A 22073-nucleotide genomic window follows, 5' to 3' on the forward strand; every position below is an offset into this window, starting at 1 on the left:
TTTCACAGCCTAGAATCATACTATACGCAAACATTCTGTGTCGGGTTCATGGTGTTAGACCCAGTCATGAAATGAAAATGCATAGTCTCCACCAACTGTTCTCTCCATACTTAGTTCGTACCAATAGAGATGTTCTGATACGGCTCAACATGTTGTAGAGCCGTAATTACAGTGCAGGGTTATTATACACACGGCGCGTCATTGGAAGATCAGCTCCATGCTAAAGTGTCATAAGTATACATAACAGTTACTTTGAGAGACATTGAACATCTGTTGCTCGCACCACTGGTTAATTCATGTTGTCACGTGTAGGGGTTTGCGCGTGAATAAGATTGGTTTTCGATTGGATTTATTGCACCTTATACAATCACAGCTCGGGACTACGGGTAATACGGCGCTATTGCTGATCGGCACACTTTCAGTTTACTGTTACACACGCACCAAGATTCTCCGTCTTCATTAGTCGTATCCTGGCAACGGATTTATCACGGTCCACTGTCACTTCAAATCACACATGAAGTATCTTTTTCCCAGCCTAATTCTATTCTGGTCATTATTCTGCAGCTGCCAATTCCGAAGACTCGACTAAATTAAATTCCCCTGCTCTCAAGCTGATATCCTGGCAGGCTGGCGTCTCGGGACTCTACTCTTCACATCCGTCTACTGTTCTATATTGCCGAACACTTTGCACGGACCACGCAGAAAACATAACCACTATTGTTAAGGAGACGTGTTTACTGATCCGTTATCTAGCAACTGACGTCATACTGTTTCACGTTGGCTCCTGTGGGAATGTGTTTACCGATCTGTTGTTTAGCAATACGTCACAATATAAAGGAAATATAGAATGCGTAAATTAATTTGGCCGAGACACCTCAAGCGAGTTTTAGGCGTAGATGTTGACTATAAAATGATAAATGTTAAAGAAAGAGGGAGTTGTGGAGACTTTACACAATGGGATCAAAACAAGGTGAGGGAGGACGCCAATGAATAAGATAATGAACTTTTAGGTTTTTAAAAGCAGGTAATTTGTTGACCAGCTTAGTAAGTACCGGTATTTTGTGTGATTTCTATGTGGTATGCGCAGAGCAAAAGAACGGAGTTATAGCAAGTTTTTTTGTCAGGAAACGCAGCTGTAAACATGCATCCACAGGATGGTGGTGGTTTCCGTGGGGTCCGTGCAAAGGAGTTATCTGAAAGACGAACGGCGCTATGAATTCGGTTCTAAGTTCTAGATAGAAGATAGCCACAGGAGTTCGTAGAATAAAAAAACTTCATAGTGAATTGAAGTGATACTTTCTGTATTGATGTCCGTCGCTAGGAGACGACTAGTGAAGGCTGGGAATCCTAGTGCGTGTGCAACGGTGGACTGGAAAGTGTGTATAATTCAGCGATAGCGCTGTATTTAAGTGTGATTAAGAGAACTTGTAACCAAGGTGCTAACGCTAATTACGTTATTTCTCCAAACATCATTAACTGGTTGGTTTTTGTAGTGGAGAAGTACGTATTTTTCCTACGAAGTAAGAACTGAATGTTTATATTTTATTTTGAATAAAATTATTCCCGTGTGGATGGGGCGTCGAATACCTCTACCGTGCCCCTGTGAGTCGTAAGAAGGAACGAAAAGGGAAGACTCGAATCTGAGACAGTAAAATATGGTTGCGAGTCCCACTGGACTCAGACCCAAGAATGACTGCTCTGTCGAGGACCAGCAGCAGCTGCAAACGACAGACCCGTCCTCTCGTCAGAGAGAGCGCCTCACATTAGCAAACCCGCAACTGCCTTGTTGTAAGCCCCAGAATGGTGCTTTATACCAAGATAAACTGACCAACTGACCGTCGGTCGTAACATAAGACAGACAGGTTCCGTCTTTAAATAGTTAAAACCATGCTCAACACTTTTATGGAGAGGTATGTACTAGACTGACAAGTGAATGGTCTGATCCGACATGTCGAAACCTGTCACGATTTTTTTTTTCACTGCAAGAGTACACACAGCAAAAGCCACTGTAAAAATTTTAGTTGCTAATACGCACTGCAAGTATTTTTTAAAAATTGCCGAAGTTACTCATTTTCTCTGTACGCGGAACCGCTTGTACCAGAGGTTTGTACAACCCCAGCCTAGGCTATGAGTCAGCCGTGTTGCGTACTGCTCTGCCCTGCTCTGCTCTGCTCTGCTCTGCCAGGGGTGGACATTTCTCCAAGGGTCTGGAAGGCTACAATATTGGCCATGTTCAGCAATTTTTAAAAAATTCTTGCAGTGCGTATTAGCAGCTAAAATTTTGACAGTGGATTTTGTTGTGTGTACTCTTGCAGTGAAATAAAAATTCAGGGCAGGTTTCGACATGTCGGATCAGATCATTCCCTTGTGAGTTCACTCATAACACGATTCAGTTGTGGACTGTTATGAACAATGAATCATCTGTTTCCATGATGTGTGGGATACTGCTTAACCAGCCGATTGTATTATTTTATTATTGCTAGTGGGGCGGGACTAAGTCCCTTGTACTGCGGCNCTGTGGGATACTGCTATTATTTTATTATTGCTAGTGGGGTGGGGCTAAGTCCCTTGTACTGCGGCCACTTCTGGCCTACTGTACCAGCCCCAGATGATAGATGAGGGTGATTGTGGAGCAATTGGTGGAATGAAGATTGGCAAGGGAAACCGAAGTACTCGGAGAAAACCTGCCCCAGCGCCACTTTGTCCACCACAAATCCCACTTTACCAGACCCAGGATTGAACCCTGGCCGCCGCGGTGGAAAGACAGCGACTAACTGCTTGAGCTATGGCGCGGCCCAGCTGAGTGTATACTAGCTTCTGGAGAAGGGTCCTGACCCATGACGTTAGTTGCTGATAAAGTGTGACTAATTAATATTGAAATTATTTCCATGTACTGCGGACAGCAATGTGTGTACATAAATCAGATTATATGATGGTGAAAGTAGTAATAATGTGGGTCTAACCAGCTCTAGGAATTATGACCGGAAGTAAGCAAAAACCAGCGCAACTGACAACTGTAGCCTGCTGGGAGAATTTAATTATTTTAGGGCCCAATCTCTTCTAATCTTTAATTACTTTATACGCAGTAAAATAGCTATGGAGCAGTCAGTGTTACGTACACAGTGGTAAATACAGAAAGTTATACTGCAGAGGGCGTTTCAAACAAGGGATGATAAGAAACTGAGGTATACATCCCCTGGAGAGTGAGATGTGGGGAGGTACGAAAGAAAATGTGAAACATTCAAGGCAGTTGAAAACCTCAAATCTTACATTCAGGGCAGTTTATATTCATAGTCTATGCTCATGCGTATCGCGAGGAAGTAGTTTCCTCCATGTTCGGCATGGAATAAGAGGTAAGGTAACGTTGTACCTGCACTTAAATAGTCAAACACCAGACCATGAAGACGTGTTCGGGAGTGGAGGTATAGCTCCACAATTTTTTACCTCGGCACTAGATGGAAGTGAGTGGTCAGTTTCACGGCCCGGCTGCTTCATTCCCGCGGAAAGGGCCCCCCTTGGATAGGGGGCCAGGCGGGTCCCAGAGCCAGTCTGGACAAAATCTCTTGCATCTGCCGGGAATCGAACACCGGTGTTCAAGCCCGTAGCCCATGGCTATATCGACTGAGCTACACCGGCTCTGAGCAAGTATTTCCCAGTAGTCTTAATCATCTACACGATGTGTTGCGGAGGAGAGTATCGGTACTCAGCCGTTCCTCGTGCCGAAGAGAGATTGGAATAAAGGAACGGAAAGGAGAACGGAAGATATGGAAGAAGTGTAAGAAGAAAAATGTAAGATAGAATATAATAAAGGTAGAGGTAAAGCTATCCCTGTAACAGGCCGTGGAGGCTCATAAAAGTTGTGAGAGTTTGAGGCTCCAACATCTAGACCAGGCATGTCCAACGCGTCGATCGCGGGACGCTTTTTGGTCGATCTCATAGGCATATAAGGAAATTATACGTGAAAAGCATGTAAATTCAGTTGTAATATAATATACAGGGTTATTCAAAAAGTATGAACCGATTTTATTACTCAATATTTTATTAAAGGAAAGTAATACAAAACTCCAGCCAAGTCACAAGTATTCTACTCACAATCAATTTTACTTCCTGTCTTACAAGTGTTCAGTGTGGCCACCACCTGCAGCACGGGCAACATTAATGCGATAAGATAATTCCTCCCAGGCGCGTATCAGCATATCGCGATGCACTGAGTTAATCGCTGTTGTTATTCGATGTTTAAGGTCATCGAGGTTAGTGGGTAGCGGTGACGATTGACTGTGCCGCTCAAGTGAAAAGTCGCTTCATCACTAAAAGTTAAACCTGAAATGAAGGTTTCGTCTTCCATCATCTCCAGCATCGAATCGCAAAATTCCATCCGCTTCCTTTTGTCGTCATTGGTAAATGCCTGAACGAGCTGCAGTCTGTATGGTTTCAAATGTAGACGTACTGTTAGCACACGCCAGACAATGAATTGAGGGATCTAAAGCTCACGACTAGCTTGATCAATTGACTTCCGCGGGCTCCTCTCAAACACAGCACGGATTCTCGCCACTTGTTCCTCCGAGACTCGTGGTCGTCCTGGACTTTTTCCTTTACACAGACACCCACTCTCTTGAAACTGTCGAAACCACCGTCGAATGTTCTTAGGACAGGGCGGATTAATGCCGAAATCGCCTTCGAAAAGCAAGCTGCACCGTGACAACGGAATTTGTTTTCGCGAACTCGAGAACGGAGAACGCCTTTTGCTGAGGACTCGCCATTCCGAGGGTAAACGAAAAACTGAACGTTGCCGGAAGAACGACACGACTTCAGCGCCCCTGTGGCAGCCATTCACAACTTAGATAATTCCTCTTTCAAATGGTCACTGACTCATTCCATGACGATGCTTGAGAACTGGAGCAATGCGTCATGAAATCGGTTCATTCTTTTTGAATAACCCTGTACAGTGGAACCTCGCTTAACGAGCACCTCTCATAACGAGCAATTCGCTTAACGAGCAAAGCAAATTGTAAAGGGGTGACTCGCTTAACGAGCAACGTTTCGGATAACGAGTGGGGAAGTCCCGGATTGTGCGCTTGCTACATCAGTCTGTGTTTAGCATTCTTTCCGCTAGCATCTTAGTGTCGCTTGTGATCACACATTTTTCCAAACTTGTGTTTAGATATATTATTTGTGATTTTTTTGTGTGCAAAGTTTAATAACCCTTGCAAAAATGTCCCCGAAGAAAAAGCCGCAAAAAGACAGCCATAAGAGAATAAAAATAACTGTAGAAATGAAACGTAAAATCATTGAAAAGCGAGAACGAGGTGTGAGCGTGGTTGATCTTGCACGCACATATAATCGGTCTACATCAACGATTTGCACTATCCTCAAGGAGGAGGAGGAGGAGGNCAAATGTCTCTAGACAGCTTTCTAGTAAAAAAGAATTTGATATATATCATAAATAATAAACTAATTATTTCGATTTTTTGTTGTTTTCTGCAAATCGAATTCGCATTCCAGGTTGGTTCATTCCGCATAGAAGAAAAGATGATGATGATTCACGCTCCTTAACAATGTATATATAATTTTCTTTGAATAAACGTTATAAAATAAAATTTTTTGAGTATTTTTCGGCATGGAACGCATTATCGCATTTTACATTAATTTACACGGGAAAAACTGTTTCGCTTAACGAGTGTTTCGCATTACGAGTAAGATTCTGGAACGAACTATGCTCGTTAAGCGAGGTTCCACTGTAATTATATTCAGATTTTGAAGGGAAAATACGTATTAGTCATTCATATTTTTCTGTTCTTATGTAGCTTACGCGAAAATTGCATTAAACTTGTGTTAAGTGAAATGTGGGGAAGTCCCTACTCTATCCCTATCACGTGAACTCTTATTTTTAACAATAGTTTTGCTTAAAGCGAGGTACGACGATAGGAGGGGGTGGCAGATCACTGGCAGTTTTGACACTAAAAAGTCGATCACAACATGTTTGAAGTTGGACATGCCTGTTCTAGACAATCAACTCAAAGATGGCGATAAGGTTGTCAGCCTTACATGCCGGCCGCCTTTTACCCCCAGGAAAATTCCTGGTACTTATTCCTGCTAGAGGCTGAGTCGATCCCAGGGCCATAGTGAGGCTGGGGGATAGGTAGATTGAAGAAATGCACCTCATCGGGACCCGACCCAGCGACCTTTCGGCTTGTAGCATAATGCCTCAACCAACTACTCTACCGCGTACCCCAGATAGGATATAATATAAAGTAGACTTACGTAAAATGTTACGTCAATATAGTCAGTACATATTTGAAAATATTTTATATTGTGGCTTGTCCGCTGAACACTGGAATAGTTTAATAAGCAAAGACGGCCGTTGCGAGGCAATAGTTCGGCAAAACATGGTCTCGGGGACAGCGGTGACGTCACGCAACAACAGGAGAGCTGCGGGAAGCGGTGTTGCTACTGCGGTCCAGTGCCATGTGGAAAATGTGATACCACTTCACCCACCTCAACAGAGGAAAGATATTTTCTGTTGGGTCCGCTCCCAGGCTGTATCAATCGATCCCGCGAGACGTCTGAAATTATCCAATGCCGCCAGAGAGTAAGATATGGTCATGGGTACCATGGGACTCGGAACTAAAAATCATTGTGCTGCCGAGGACCAGCAACAATTTAACAGTTAGTCAGGCCGGTGTGAGATGGCCTCCAGCCTGCGAGGACGTGAGCTCAGGAGCAGAGGACCCTCCAGCAGTGCAGGGAAGACCGTGACTGTGAGCACTATTCTGTGTGCGACAGTGATTCGTGAAGTGTAGTCACGAAAGTCAGGGGTCTTGAGACGGCGGAGGTAGTCGTGAGGTAGGCTATAGCCAGCGAGGACCGGAACCGTGGAACACGGACGCTGATGGATCTACGGCGTTGGAAGCCGTTAACAGACAACAACCGGTGAAGACACTGCAGACAGAAGATTTATTGCGTGCTGTAGTGAATTGTAGAATGTGTGAATTAGTGGTAGCGTGATAGTTACTTGTAGTTACGATCTGTAACTCTTCAATAAACCAAATTACGAATCCAAACCCATCTATAGTCATCCTATCACGCGATTATACACAAGGAACTCACAACATACTGTGATTTCAACTAACGAATATTCACAGCTTTCTATCGCACGTTTTTCAATGGCTGCGGTTGACACTGGACGCGTCACAGTGACTTACTTCTGCTGTTGTATAAGCTAGATCAAATCCAGTGGGAGCCCGCAGTAACAAAATTCTATATCCATGTCCCTCGAACTGAAGAAGTTGCTGCTAACTGAATCAAATGAAAGTTCGCTTACCGCTTATTATATTTGGAAGAATTTTGAGAATACGATCGTATCCGGACTCCTTCCGACTGTTTTCATAACCACGTTATCCAAGCTCTCCAAAAATATTTCGACGCAATTTTGTGAACCTTTTCCGTGCTTTGATTGAAACAAAGCGATCACAATAAGGCATCTACTGTCTTTTGTATGTATGCCGTTGGGAAGGAGCACTCGTTAAGGCCTTTTCATTCCAATGGAAACAGTAACGATAAGCTACACGATAACACAGAAAGAGAATGCAAAATTGTATTCTACGTAATTGAACACGCTTTGGCTTACTTTGTGTGCCCCACTGGCTTCTGTGTTTATTTATTAGGTAAAAGTAAAGCTATCCCTGTGACAGGCCGTGAAGGCCCATAGGGTTGTGAGACGTCGAGGCTCCCACATTTTCTCTGGACAATCGGCTTACAGATTGCGGTAAGGTTGCCAGCCTTACGAGCCAGCCGGTCTTTACCCTCCGATCCCAGTATTAACTTATTCATTAAATAAAAATAATAAACAATAAGCGACATTTACATATTTCATCTCCATATGCACTGAATCGCATATGTAATTGTACGACAATTTCTTCAACCAATCTTGATATGAGCGGGACATGTGACACGGATACAGAAGATAAGAAATGCAGACAAAATTTTATTCAAGAATTCTTAAAGGACGGGAACAGTAGCAAGGAATAAGGGTAGATGGGGGGGGGCAAATATTGTAATGTGTCTTAGGAAAATGATGTTATGGCACGGACTGCATTCAGCTGGCTCAGGACAAGAACTAATTGCGGGCTTTTGTTTTCCCTGCGGTGAAACGTTGATTCCCATAAACGCATTAATTTTCTTCACCAATTGCGTATCAACTTTTCAAGAAAAACGCCCTGCAACATAGAAGTAGTTGAGGTGTACTAAAAATGTCTACGTTCTTTGAAGAATGCACCCTTCCAGTTACTAAACATGGATTTTGTAAATCAGAATTCTGTTCATGCCATAACTAAACTTAAACATATTTCTGTTGGGCGGATATTTATTTACATTTCCTCTTAAAGTCTGTTGCCTCGCCTTGAAATCATCGAGTCGAAACTAATTCAATTACAGCAGTTTGTCTCCCTCCGTTTCAGTTTGGTCGTTTGATAATAAATGAACGATTCTTAAAGAAACTTACTTGAGATGAAAGGGCCACGTCATAGCTCAAGCGGTTAGTCGCTGGCTTTCCACAGCGGCTGCCCGGGTTCGATCCCGGGGTCTGGTTAAGTGGGATTTGTGGTGGACAAAGAGGCGCTGGGGCAGGTTTTATCCAAGTACTTCGGTTTCCCCTTCCAATCTTCATTCCGCCAATTGCTCCACAATCACCCTCACGTATCATCTGGGGGTGGTACAATAGGCCAGAAATGGCCGCAGTACAAGGGACTTAGTCCCACCCCACTAGCAATAAAAAAATACTTGAGATGATATGATTAGAATAACAGCCTACGTTATCACCAGTATTCTCGGTGTTTTATATCATTATTCGTTTTATGCGCGAAGTGACTGAACTGAACGCATAATGGTGAGATCTAAAACATCTACTTTACTATTTCTAAGTACCACCAATAACTGCAGGCCTACATTTTGATAAGAGAAATGCACCATATAAAATTATTTCTTTCTCTGATTTTGTTCAGTTGACAAAGAGCGAAATCTTCTGGTTCCACTTAGTGTAGAATGCCAATGGACGTATTTTCGAAGTTCAACCAACTACAATAGGGCTGTTCTACAATGGAGTTTCATAACTTTCAGGATCCTTCTAATATCCATGGAGACGCTATCTCTCCTTCTGCTGAAATATGCAATAAGCGAAGTGAGGAAGCTGAATGGGGGAAAACCCGACCTCTGTAGCTTCTGGGAAATGGGACTTCTATAATTTCCGCGTTTAATTTCTTTCCGGGGTTGAATATCCAAATTTTCATTTCAAGACATGTCAGAACATATCGACGGGCAGAACTGAAATGACGGAAGAGGTTTCTTTCTTCGCAGATGCTCACGGGGAGTCATTCAACCTCATTTCATAACTGAAGGCAGACTTATATCATTATGTCCGTGGGTTCGCCCGCCTCCTTGTTTTTCATGGATTTTCATTAAAGACCACACAACCTGTATATTTTTCAGTTTCCTATAACCAGGAATAGCAATATGACAGTGTTGCTAACTTCTCAGATGGAGCAGATACCACTGCAGGTTAATGTAGTGTTAACATGTACTGCATAACATAGATCTTCCTTAAAGTATCTAATTTCTTAAATATATTTTATACAAATATTACTCTATGTTGGACATTGTCTAGTGAAGGATATATGTTTCATACGAAGAGTTGAGAGTTGGCTCAAATCCCGTCTTCAAGTGACTGGTTGCAATTATACTGACAGATTTTCTTTGTTTTCTGTTTTGACATTAGTGGCGACGTTTGGGATCAGACCCGAAACTTTTGAATACTAGGCTAGTAGGCTAATTATCTTTGGCCAATAGCTCAAGAGAGTTCTGTGCTCTGTAAATTGAGGTACATATATTCCCGGCTTGTTGATCAGTTCCTTAACAGAAGGAATGCCCCAACTGTGTTGTGGTTTTAACTTCAAATTGTAGAAGGGTCGCCAGTCCAGAAGGAAAGAAACCGCTAGGAAGACTTGAATGTAGGTTAAAGGAAAATAACAAGATGGATCTTGGAGAAAGAGGATAGCAAATGGACTGAATTTCTCACTCAGGATAGGGACCAATGGAGGGTTCTTGCGAACATGGTAAAGAATTTTTTGTGTTCCATAAAATGTTGGGAATTTGTTGAATAGCTGAGCGACGGGCGGTTTCTCAAGAAGGATTGAGCTCCATGGAGTTGGTTGGTTTGTTAGTTAGCTCACCAGACAATTCATGCCTAGGAAGGATCTGTATTGCTACTCAACCGACATATGAACCTGCCGTTAGATTTTGCAGTTCAGGAAATAGTTGAGTAGTAATGGCTGAAGAGGCCGGTCACGGTAGCCGAGCGGTCTAAGGCATGTACTGTCTTCGCTCGCTTGGAAACCGGGATCGTGGGTTCGAATCCCACTCAGGGCATGGATGTTTAGTATGTGTATGCGTTTTTCTGTGTTTGTGTACAGGTAGAGGCCTTGCGACGAGCTGATCATCCGCCCAAGGAGACCTACCGAATGTGTAAGATCTAGAAAAACCGAAGTGACCGGAGAAGTTCATGGAGGTAGGCCTAGGCCCACTGGGGCTGTAGTGCCAAGGAAAAAAAAATGGCTGAAGAGAGCGGAGTATCGTATTACGTAATGTCACTGAATGACTCAGTGTTTCGAATTTATGGTAAAACCTGTGTATATAATTCAGTAGAGGATTTTGTTGTGCGAAATAAATATGCAGGCACTAAAATAAGTTACCTACTTCCGTTTCATTTATATGAATAACTATATCGGGAACCAAGTCTCCCGTCGTTACATTCAGTTTCCGCTCAACCCTGAGATAAAAGCCTCGTACTCTGGCATAGGAACCAAATATAACCCATGTTAAGTGACAAGGGCCTTATGATATCCGAAAGCTGCCAGATCTGGAACTGCTGCAGCGACCGAAAGCTGCGAAGTTTCAAATCTCCGTGCCAACCACTAGAAGATATATATATACATACTCAGCGTTCTCTCTCCTCTCTCGTGAAATACGAACTCAGTCATGAAAAAATCAGAAAACTTCATAGCTAAGTTTAGGGGGCTGGGATCTCAAAGAAATAACACCTTGGTGAACTTCGACTTCGCCAGCCTCTTTACACACATCCAGTTCATGAAGCAATGTCTGTAGGTGGAAGGGGCTTTGAAGCATACAAGAACTTAGATGGGGCATTTCAATTTGAAGGTTAATGTTAGAACAGTGAGAGACGTGCGCAACAGGAGAGAAGAAGTAACTCAAGATCAGGCTCGAGTTCTAAACTAGTTGCAGTGGTGAATTGGTGCAATACCTATATCATGTTCCTGAACTCACTGATAATGACAGTAATCCAACTCCCCTTGGACCTACACTCTGTGGAGGCACTGAGCAAAACCAGTATGCCTAATTATACTGCAGCTTACTGTATATCGCGGGGTGTGCCTGGAGAAATATAGCAAACCAGGCAGTGGGAAAAAATATTAAGAAATTAATGTTCTACGAGTTACTCTCGCTTTTCTCTGGATGTCTGGTATTCAATTCAAGACGTGGCACTGCTTCGATAAGGAAATATATAATTACGCCTACATCACATGGAAATTGGAAAAACAAAGGGGAGCGACAAGAATATTGCTTGTCGCAACGACCCCCGAACATAAAAGAAATTAAAAGAATATTCAATTTTAAAATGGCGAAACATTGCTGGACTGAAGGCAATAGAATACAATTGAATAACACAGAAATCATCATTAAAAAGAGAATTGTTACCTTGATTTTTAAAAAATTTCGCGACACATGATGAAGAATTACATATTATAAACCGAATTAGTTATTTTCGCCGCAAATTAATTTCTAAATTGTCAAAAATATACTACGTGTATTTGTGAAGAATTATGGATCATCATTGTAATTTACAGTAAAGTCTGCAGGTAGCAAAAATGATTATGCTTTTACCTTAAACATTGATGTTGCGACTTAAGCTACTTCCCCTGTGTTTGTTGAACAGATAATGTGCCAGAGTGGGGGAAAAGTACTGGTCACTTCGGGTCCCGTTATATGCAGATTTCTTTGCAACCGTCTATTACAGTGTGATACATTCATTAAGGTCGTTGTTTGGGTCTTTTCCATTGTTCCAGCAAGTCTATTGTTTGAGATTGATTCTCCATAAGGACAAAGGAAGACGTTATTATTCACCTGATGATGGAAACAAAGCCAATTCCCGAAACATAGAGATATAAAAAAATAGGGCATTCAACTCAATTCAAAGGACAGTCCCAATAAAGGTTTGTTTTTTTTTTGCGTGTCAAGACCCACAAAACTGAACCTCCTGCTCAGTACATAGCATCCCGCAGTTTCTTTTAATACTTGGAACCATAAAAACATGAAGCCTCTTACAATACACACAAATTACACAAATATTAACATTTTGTGTCTGGATGAAAATCGACTTTCAGTGACACAAATCCACAGAATTCCTCTTCCAGCTTCTTCTTAGAAGACTATTATTGCCTCTAACCTCTGTAATTAAGAATCACAATGGAAAAGCCAACATGAGTGGCGTCTGACATTAAGTAACAAAGAGGGAAGCAACAGAACATGAAACTCATTTGCAGAAGAAGAATGCAATTTCATGAGGAATCTTCTAGATAAATAACAAAATGTCTTGCTTTCCTTGAATTACGGACGATGCGGTTCATAACTGAAATTTCTCATGTGCACCTCCATTTACCCCTTACACGCACTGGAGCGTCGCTTCGAGTCGCGTCGCGTCGCGTCTGCAGTAAGATAACTGAATGGTATGATTTCCATTGTTTACTCGCTTCACGAGCTCATTAAATGCTACTGACTGTAATTTGTGGGATGCGTGTTTGGACGTTTCAGTCATAATCCATCACAAAATGGCAGCATAGGTAAATAGATGTGTACATCGACGGCACCCACTTCCACCCTTATTATTTAATTTTTATTTAGGTAAAATTATTTGCAGACAGCTGAAATTACTCGAAATGTATTTTTAGTCTACTCTGCTTATTAAAAAAGAGAAACAGGCTTATGTGATCGCCATACTCTCTGTGTGTCTATGTAACCCTTCCCTTTATTAACTTTTGAATGTTTGAAGCAATCTTTATGAAACTTCGTATGTATATCATGACACTTAGGCTATCTCAGCGGCGTCTTTATAAATCTCTCCCATCAGTCTGTGTGGGGTTGTGTATTCCCTTATCGTTGCCAGGCAAAGGCTCGGTATAAACGTTACCCCGGCAAACAATACACAAGCAACAATAGAAGAATTGTTGGACTCACACCACCTTCTGGTAATTATTGCCGAGTCTGAAGTCAAATTACAAGTTGTCTATAAATTAAATTGGACTGTAGGAAAGTACAGTTTAATAATATTGTCGAAAAACCAAAACGATGGCATTTGGTGAAGCTGAACCAGTTGCAGTAAATATTATTGTAGGTGGAGAAGTATCTCAACAAGCTGGCACCTCAAATATTCGGGTTATAAACTAAAGATATTAAGAAAGCAGTAGGGTGAACAAGAAGACAGTCACGGTTTTGATGCAGGGGCCACTGTACATTCCGTAGATCCTAACATGAAGTGTTTCTGAGAAGTAGTGGGTCTGGAATGGGGTTCACTCAGCCTCGTGAAGATAATTGAGGAGCTCTTTGAAGGAAATAGCGGCTCCGGTCCATAAAACCGAGATTAACGGCCGTGGGGCTCTGCACCACTGATCATATGACACCCTCTATCCACAAAAGCTGACACTAACTTCGCCGACAAGCGGCGGTCGCTCGATCGGCATGGTTCGCTTGCGGACTACAGGCCACGGAGTTCGGAGCACTCATGAGTGATGTAAGGCATGAACGCTTTATTTTTGGAAAATATCATGGAATAAAAACTACACAGAGTTAGGCTTAGATGGAACAGCACTATGAAAATTGATCCTGTAAGGTGATCTCTACTGAGTTGCCTCAGGGTTCGATGCATTTAATAGCTTTTGTGATGAAGGTGGTGGATTTAGTGTTCCATTACAGAAACACATGTACCAGGTACTTAATTAGTCGTACTGATGAGCACTCAAGAATGCTGATATTAAGGTCTATTTTGTTTGCTTTCCAGGCTCCGCACCTCGATCCTGGTGCCTGGCATGCATGCTACTAGTCTTACTCACCCTCACAGGGATCGGTGTAGTGCTTCCGCTTACCGCCAGGCTGCGCCACGGTTATCATAATTTGGATCATCTGTCAGCTGTTCACACCATGCTGAGAGAAGTTCCTCTAGTGGATGGGTGAGTACCATATTCGGCTGAAAGCATCGAAGGAAGAGTGATTGATTGACTCACAAGATATCAATTGCGTTGCTGAATTCGCATGAGGTTATTAATAGCTAGGACTTGAAGGGACACCGCCAGATAAACTATTCGGCGAAAGACGGACAAATACTGGATACTGTGGTTGCTAAAAAGCTGTGCTTAGGACTCGGGATGTTTCAGGTTTACAGTTTGTAGAAAACTGACAGTGAATAATGGATAAGCTCTCCTGGATGCTCAAACAGCATACGATTTATTGTTTTTAATTTGTAAAATACGAGTATTCTGTCTGTAATGCAACAAAGTTAATCCTTTCTTAAAAGACACTAAAATATATTTAATTCTTTGAAAAGTGTTTGTTACGTGTTAAATATTTTTTTATTGCTAGTGGGGTGGGACTAAGTCCCTTGTACTGCGGCCAATTCTGACCTATTGTACCAGCCCCAGATGATAGGTGAGGGTGATTGTGGAGCAATTGGTGGAATGAAGATTGGCAGTGGAAACCGAAGTACTCGGAGAAAACCTGCCCAAACGCCACTTTGGCCACCACAAATCAGTCTGCTTTTACCGGTTCTCACGGTCTCCTCGCTTGCAGATTTCTTATATTTTTTCTTCTACCCTGAAGATGGAGGCGATACGTTCCTCCGAAACGTCGGTTAACACCACATATACACGGTGCCAAATCCCAGAAGACTGCTTTCTTCATAGTCACCGTCGTGAAAGCCTCAAATCTTACAACTACACGTATGTTCACTCGTTCTTGCTACATGTTTCGACCGCACATGGGCCATCATCAGGCAACACTATTATTTGGGGAGACCACTGCACTGTACACTTTGTCCTTAGTACTCTCAGGCACATTGTTATTGTTGTTGTTGTTGTTGTTGTTGTTGTTAATCTGCTTTGTAGGACATTTTCATCTTAAGCAACAAAGCGACCGTTTCAGTGTTCCTCTGAAACTGAAACAACTGAAACGGGCGCCAAAAGAGATGTACAAGGGATATACAGCACTCTTACATACACAACTGAAGTGAACGATACAAAAGGGGAACACTGAAACTGCAGCTAAAAGGGATAGAATGAAAATGTCCTACAAAGCAAATTAACAACAACAACAACAACAAAAGCAACAACAAAGTACACTGGTCTCCCCAGATAATAAGTGTTGCTTGATGATGGCCCATGTGCTGTCGAAACATGTTGCAACGAGAACAAAGAATGTATATACATAGTTAATGACATTTTAACATATTTAACAATCAATTTTTTGTGAATTAAATATAATTTAGTGTCTTTTAAGATAGGATTAATTTTGTTGCATTATAGACGGAATAATTTTACAAATAAAAATGGTGCCCCAATACAGCGGGATGCTGAAATATAATAGTATACGATTCTTGAGACTGGATACCGTGAGTATGTTTCGTCTGGAAAAAAAATCACTGTCATAAATGTTGGACCAAACCTTTGAAGTCAAAATTAGTATTGGGAAATATTCTTTCTTTCTTCATATGTTTATTTCTTTTTTCTCTTTGTTTGTTTGCTTCGTCCTTTACTTATATATTCACTTATTTATTATTTTCCTTTCTCCATTCCATTCCACGTGCCATCGTCAAGCATATTCCAAACGCCGCCATACTGAGCTACTTGCCCTCCTGGATGTACTGATAATATTCAAGAGATCTGCATTCCGATGATTTGGGATCGTACGAGACCTGTTATCGCTGAGAGGGGCTCGCTGAGATTCACAATCCGCAATGTTTAACAAAATATGAAAAGCCCAGGAGAATCACAGAGATGGACTATTTCCCCCCCCCCTGCAGTACGAAGAAAGAAATATTCGAGCAGCGCTCTTACTTAGTCACTTCAAGTGTTACAGGCTCATTTGCGTGTAACATTATAAACAAAATAGATAAGCATAAAACAAGTAGCTACAAGGAAATAAGTTTCTGTTTTAAATTATGAGGACTTCCTTTCGCAGTTACTTTCGAAATTGAAGGTTGTAATCGTTATGAATTAATGGTTACATACGTCAGTGATCAATTACGTCAGTAAATTTCCCCCAGTTCGCTTTTCCGATACAGTCTACAGATTTTATACTCGTCGTTTGTACGTAATTTAGAACGCAAATAACTTACTACTAATTTTCGCTTTCCGTATCAAATTTATCGCTACGTCAAAATAGTTTATTGTCCATAAAATGAAATGGAAGAGTATAGTATATATAGAGATTTTGTTCTGTAGCCATGTTGTAATTCTACAGTCTGCACAGAAATGTTCTTAACATGAGTTTAACACCTCTTTATCTTCTAATACACAAAAACCGATGGCAATTCAACAGATGTTTTTTTCTTTATTGAAAGCCGTCACAACTCATCTAATAGTATATGTCTGTAGTTTCAAGTAGTACTTTACTACATGTTTCGGCTTTCAAGAAGCCATCATCAATTAAATACACTTAAGAACTTCTTTAGCTATTGAACTACGTGTTAATTACACGATGTAGTATTAGATTTTCCAGATAGTATACAATATTATAAAATATAAAATGACAATGAAAGTAAAAGTCTTAAAATGAAACTAGTTACATAATTAATATACAGTTAAGACTTTACCATATTATTATATTTCCAAGCAGGTAGTTGTAGTCGCAATAATATCTGATGGTACTAATGCGGATATGTTGTATACACAGATGTTTTTTCGCTGTCACTTCAGAATTGTGTAATATCACCATATTTGTATCATAAAGCCTACTACCAAAAGTTATAAGGAGCTGGGATAGCTTAGTCCGTATAGCGACGAGCTACAGACTGGACGGCCAGGGTTCGATTCACGACAGGGACAAGATTTTTATTTTCTCCATAACGTCTAGACTGACTATGGGGCCCACTGACGCCTCCTATACAATGGGTACCGGGTCTCTTTATCCCGAGCAAAAGCGACAGGGGCGTGAAGCTAACCACCCACCTCCAGCTAGTGCCTACGTCAAGAATGGTCAGCGATTATTTCCCTAAACAATTTTAACCGGTTGATCTTTCTAGTGGAGATGTAATATGTTTGCTGTGAGGTACGAACCAAATTTATATATATATCGTTTAGAAGAAATTTAATTTACCCACTGAAGGCTCCCAGAACTATGATCTTGAGTCTCGTGGGACTCGGAAACCAGAATCAATGTGCTGGCGAGGACCAGCAGCAATTTACCAGATCAAACTAGATCAATTTACCCGACCGAACGATTAATCTTTGTGTGCTCGTAATTTACCTTTCCACTTCCTGAAGTTTTACCGTCTCTCGAAATTACCTATATGAGAAGGAAGAGCGAGCACTGCACGGGAACCTTCAAAACCGGAGAAAGAAATGTCTTGCCCCTCCCTTGAATGTAATGTCTTTCACTGCTTTGCCCATTTTTTCTTTTCTTCTTTCTCCTCTCTCTCTCCCCGTTCAGATTCTCAGGGTTTAACCTCTACTGTAGGTGGAGGCGAGTGTTCAGTTTCTTACTGCAGTGGCTTTATTCCCTGGGAAAAGTCACCCCGCCCACAAGTACGTATAAACCATTTGCACTCCTTAGACATCCAGTGAAGTGCAGGGATACCGTAGTCGGTATAGCGACTGGTTACGGGCTGGACGAGTTCCAGTCCCGGTAGGGTCAAGAATTTTCTCTTCTGCACGTCGTCCAGACCGGGGTCCACCCAGCCTCTTATACAACTGGGTAACGGGGGCTCTTTCCCGGAGGTAAAGCGGCCGAAGCGTGAAGCTGACCACTCACCTCTAACTAGTGCCGAGGTCAAGAAAATGTGACTCTATATATCCACTCCCCTATACGCCTTCATGTCTTAGTGCTTAATTATTTAAGCAAAGGGACAACTTTACCTTTTTAGACATCCAGTGAGGACCAGTGATAGATCTCCAGTACCGTAGGTTGGTCCGCGGATTAGAGGTGTTGGAATACACATTTAAGAATCCAGCAGAAAGTACTAATATTTCAGAAGAACATGCTGCATTCATCTTCGGGGTCGAGTTGGTTAAAGTGAATATGCATTCAGCTTATACTACAGGGTGATTCATATAGAACCGGCCCGACGAAATGAGGTGTAATGTAAAATATACCATACAGATGTTAATGTAATTTACACATATCTTATCTTGGATTGTGTGCCGTGATCAGAGCAGGTGTTTAAAGTGTCCGCCGTTTTCAAGTAGGCACTAGAAACACTCGCTGTTCAACAGTGTACTCCATGACTGTCGCCTGCGCACTGCAGACACGTTTCAACATTGTCCTTGACCTTGCAGCACTTGCCGGATCATGCGCACACCATTCGACTCAGCACGGCCCACGGATTATTGTGTCGTAATTGTGAGCGGTTGCGGAATTATTGGCAAATTCATCGGGCCGATTCTATACGATTCACCCTGTAGTAGACTGTAAGGAAAGGGACGCGGGCTGGAGATGACGCCCGGTCGGGGCCAATAACATGACGGCATAATACGGTCCTTATTGACCACCTTCCCTGAGATATAATCATATGAGCTGACCGCACTCACTCACTTTGACACTGAAAAGAGAGGCAGAATATTTCTCCGAAACGACGGTATTCGTCTACAATAATACACTGTGATAAAATACAGAAGGCAACATCCTGAACAATCGCCGCCATGAAAACCTGAAACATTGCAGACTCTACGAAATTTACAGCACTACGTCACTTGGGTCAATACTCTATGGAACCAAGTGACTATTTTGATGCCCCCACAGCCAAAATCCTGCTTCGTTCGAAGCGCAGGGTTGCTGAGGGAATAATTAAAAAAGGGGAAGCACAATAGGCCACTGAGGTCGTGGTGCAAAGGCCGAGAAGGCCTACCCTTCATACATCCATTCATTCAAAATGAGACATTTGATCTTTATACTTTATATTAATTGTTAAGGAATAAGTCAATCATCAACTGTAAGAAATTTTACTAGAAACTTTGAGTCAGTATAATCTCCTTACATGCTTCGGCCCCATAGGACCGTCTTCAGAGGCACGTACGGTGAAAGCAGGTTACTTACGTGTACATTAATATTACGAACAATATTAAAATTGTACGATATATATTTTTTCTGAATAAAACAGGAAGTTGTGGTTGTTTTGGCTTCAGGAATGTTATTAAATTTAAAAACATGCGGTCAACCGAACAACGAGTCTAGTAATTCGTTAGATATACAGGGCTATTCATAAGTCCGTGAAACAATTTGAAAATTTCAAATAAATAAATTACGCAACGGATACCAAATTTTGTTACACTGAAATAGAGATAAGCTCACAAAGTTTCTTTTATATAGTTCACAGATGCTCAATATGTGAACCTTTGCTGATACGGCAGACATCTATGCGATAATCCATTTCGTTCCACACCCTTGTCAGCATATAACGGTTGACCAGCGCCATAGCAGCGGTGATACGGTTGCGAAGATCCCTGAGATTAGCAGGCAATGGACGCTTTAAAAAACTTGGAGAGATTCATTCTCTATCGGCGAAAGAATTACCATGATCCGATGCATAGTTTATTTGTTGTGAATTTTTAAAATGTTTCACGGACTTATGAATAACCCTGTATACGAGTATTTCACTTGTAACTAAGACCGCCTCTGTGGTCTAGTGGTCAGAGTTCCTGGCTACACATTCAGAGGTCCGGGTTCGATTCCCGGCGCTACAAGATTTTCTGAGGAGTAGTGGGTCTGGAAGGGGTCCACTCAGCCTCGTGAGGACAACTGAGGAGCTATTTCATGGAAATAGCAAGCTCCGGTCTAGAAAACCGAAATTAGCGGCCGTGGGGATTCTTTGCTCTGATCACATGACACCCTCTATCCGCAAATGTTGGCACTAACTTCGCTGACAAGCGGCGGTCGCTCGGTCGGTATACTTCGCTTGCGGACTACTGGCCAGTGGGTTTGTTTGTTTTTAGGAAACGTAAATTTTTATGAAGTGCAAGGAAGCACAACTGGGGAATGGGGAAAATCGCCTATTCCTACCCACTTTGCTGTCACCTCTGACCTGTACTTAGGAACTTCCTATTGAAAGGAACAATGTAAAGGATTCGGTAAACACAATTTCAAAGGAATCCACTGGGCATGTTATGGAATAAATCAATGAAATGAGACCCGCAATGTACCCATAGTAATCATCTTGTAAATGTAACTGTAAACACAGATACCAATGCAGTTTTCCGCGCGTACATCACCGTAAAATAATATGGGATTGAAGTTCTCCCCCACCCTCACAAAACAGGAATATATAAAAATTTGGAGGCAGCAAAATGTGTTGAACCAATGGGATGCTAAGGCTGTCGGTCACCTGAAAAAACCAAACAAATATCACACGCCTTTATTCAAATTACGACATCGCTCTTCAAGATAAAAATGAATTCAAAGGAAACATATGCAAAAAAAGGGGGGGGACGAAACAAGCAGAGAACCAAATTCAGGACTCATCACCGCGAAAGGATTTAGAAGGCATTGAGCCGCAAACGAATATTTCGACCAACTACCAAAATTTTATCCCTGACGTCTAAGGTATGTGTGAACTTGAGCTGATCAGAGTCGAAGTCACATTGCGACTGACGGTCGGTCGGTCAGTCGGTCAATTTGTCTTGGTGTCGAGCCCTGTCTGACGCTCATGACCAGATATTATTTTTTTTTTATTTACTGCGCTGTCCATGTGGGGCGCCCAATCCGACGAGAGGACCGAGTCACTGTCAGCAGTGAACTTGAGGCGCTCAAGGCAGTCGTACAGATAGTGACGGCGGGCAAAGAGAAGGGACAAACGAAACAAAGAAAGCCCACAGGGAAGGCGAGGTACAGGCTGGTTAAGAAAGATATAGCTTCTGAGACGCCCATTTGGTCACTGATTTCCATAAAATGTATTAAAATACAAGCACTTCTTCATATTGAGAGTAATAAGAAAATTTCCTTTTACTGTCCCATTGTAATATTAAGCCTTATTCTCTTAAGAGAAGTCAAGACGGCTGTTCAGTAGGAGCTGCCTTATGCCTTCGTGAAGAATGTACTAGTGGTTGGAAAGGTGCACACTGAAACTGAAGAAGCTGAACTCGACAAAAAATCCTGCTTAACGAACTCGCCTGTGCCTTCAGTTCGTCCTGCTCTTTGTTAGTGAGCTCCACTGAGCATTATGTTCATATCGGGTACACTTAAAAAATAAGTATCAGGAATCTTCCTGGGGGGTAAAAGGCAGCCGGTGCATTAAGGTTAACAATCTTACCGCCATCTGTGAGCAGAGTGTCTAGGGAAAATTTGGGAACCTCGACGTCTCAGAACACTATGGGCCTTCGCGGCCTCTTACAGGGATAATTTTTTTTTAACTTTTACAGTTCTTAGACACTGTCCATTTTTGATTGGTTTTAACGTCCATTGATTTATTTTCTACATAATTTAAAACTTATCAGATTTATGTGTCCGCGTGTTGAATCACCCTTGCTCTATCCATTTCATATCCGGTTATACTGGGTATGACACTATACATTTTTAGATTTCCTTACTTACAGGTTTCGATCTATGTGACATACTGCCACAAGAATCTGCAGAAACTGTAGAAAAACCTGCAGAAGACGTAAAAGAAGAACTTACATCAAAATATTTATTGTTCAGCACAGCGTAACTGCATACAAATATATTTACAAATTGTACTTCAAATATTTCAAGTAAATTGTGTCATTATTTCATATATGAAACGTAAATATATATGTGTGTACGTGTAATTA

General features: G+C 41.8%; 1 protein-coding gene across 1 annotated transcript in view; it reads left to right on the top strand.

Moving 5' to 3' along the window:
* The window catches only part of LOC111864512 (dipeptidase 1), a gene marked incomplete at its 5' end in the record, with an annotated part of 138007 nt that overhangs the window by 14695 nt on the left and 101239 nt on the right, over positions 1-22073 (top strand). The window contains one exon of the mRNA XM_033751465.1: positions 14123-14291. Within this exon, the coding sequence (XP_033607356.1) occupies positions 14123-14291 (169 nt within the window). The remainder of the gene's footprint in view (positions 1-14122; positions 14292-22073) is intronic.

This window comes from Cryptotermes secundus, unplaced genomic scaffold, assembly GCF_002891405.2.
Source record: "Cryptotermes secundus unplaced genomic scaffold, Csec_1.0 scaffold948, whole genome shotgun sequence".
Lineage (NCBI taxonomy): Eukaryota > Metazoa > Arthropoda > Insecta > Blattodea > Kalotermitidae > Cryptotermes > Cryptotermes secundus.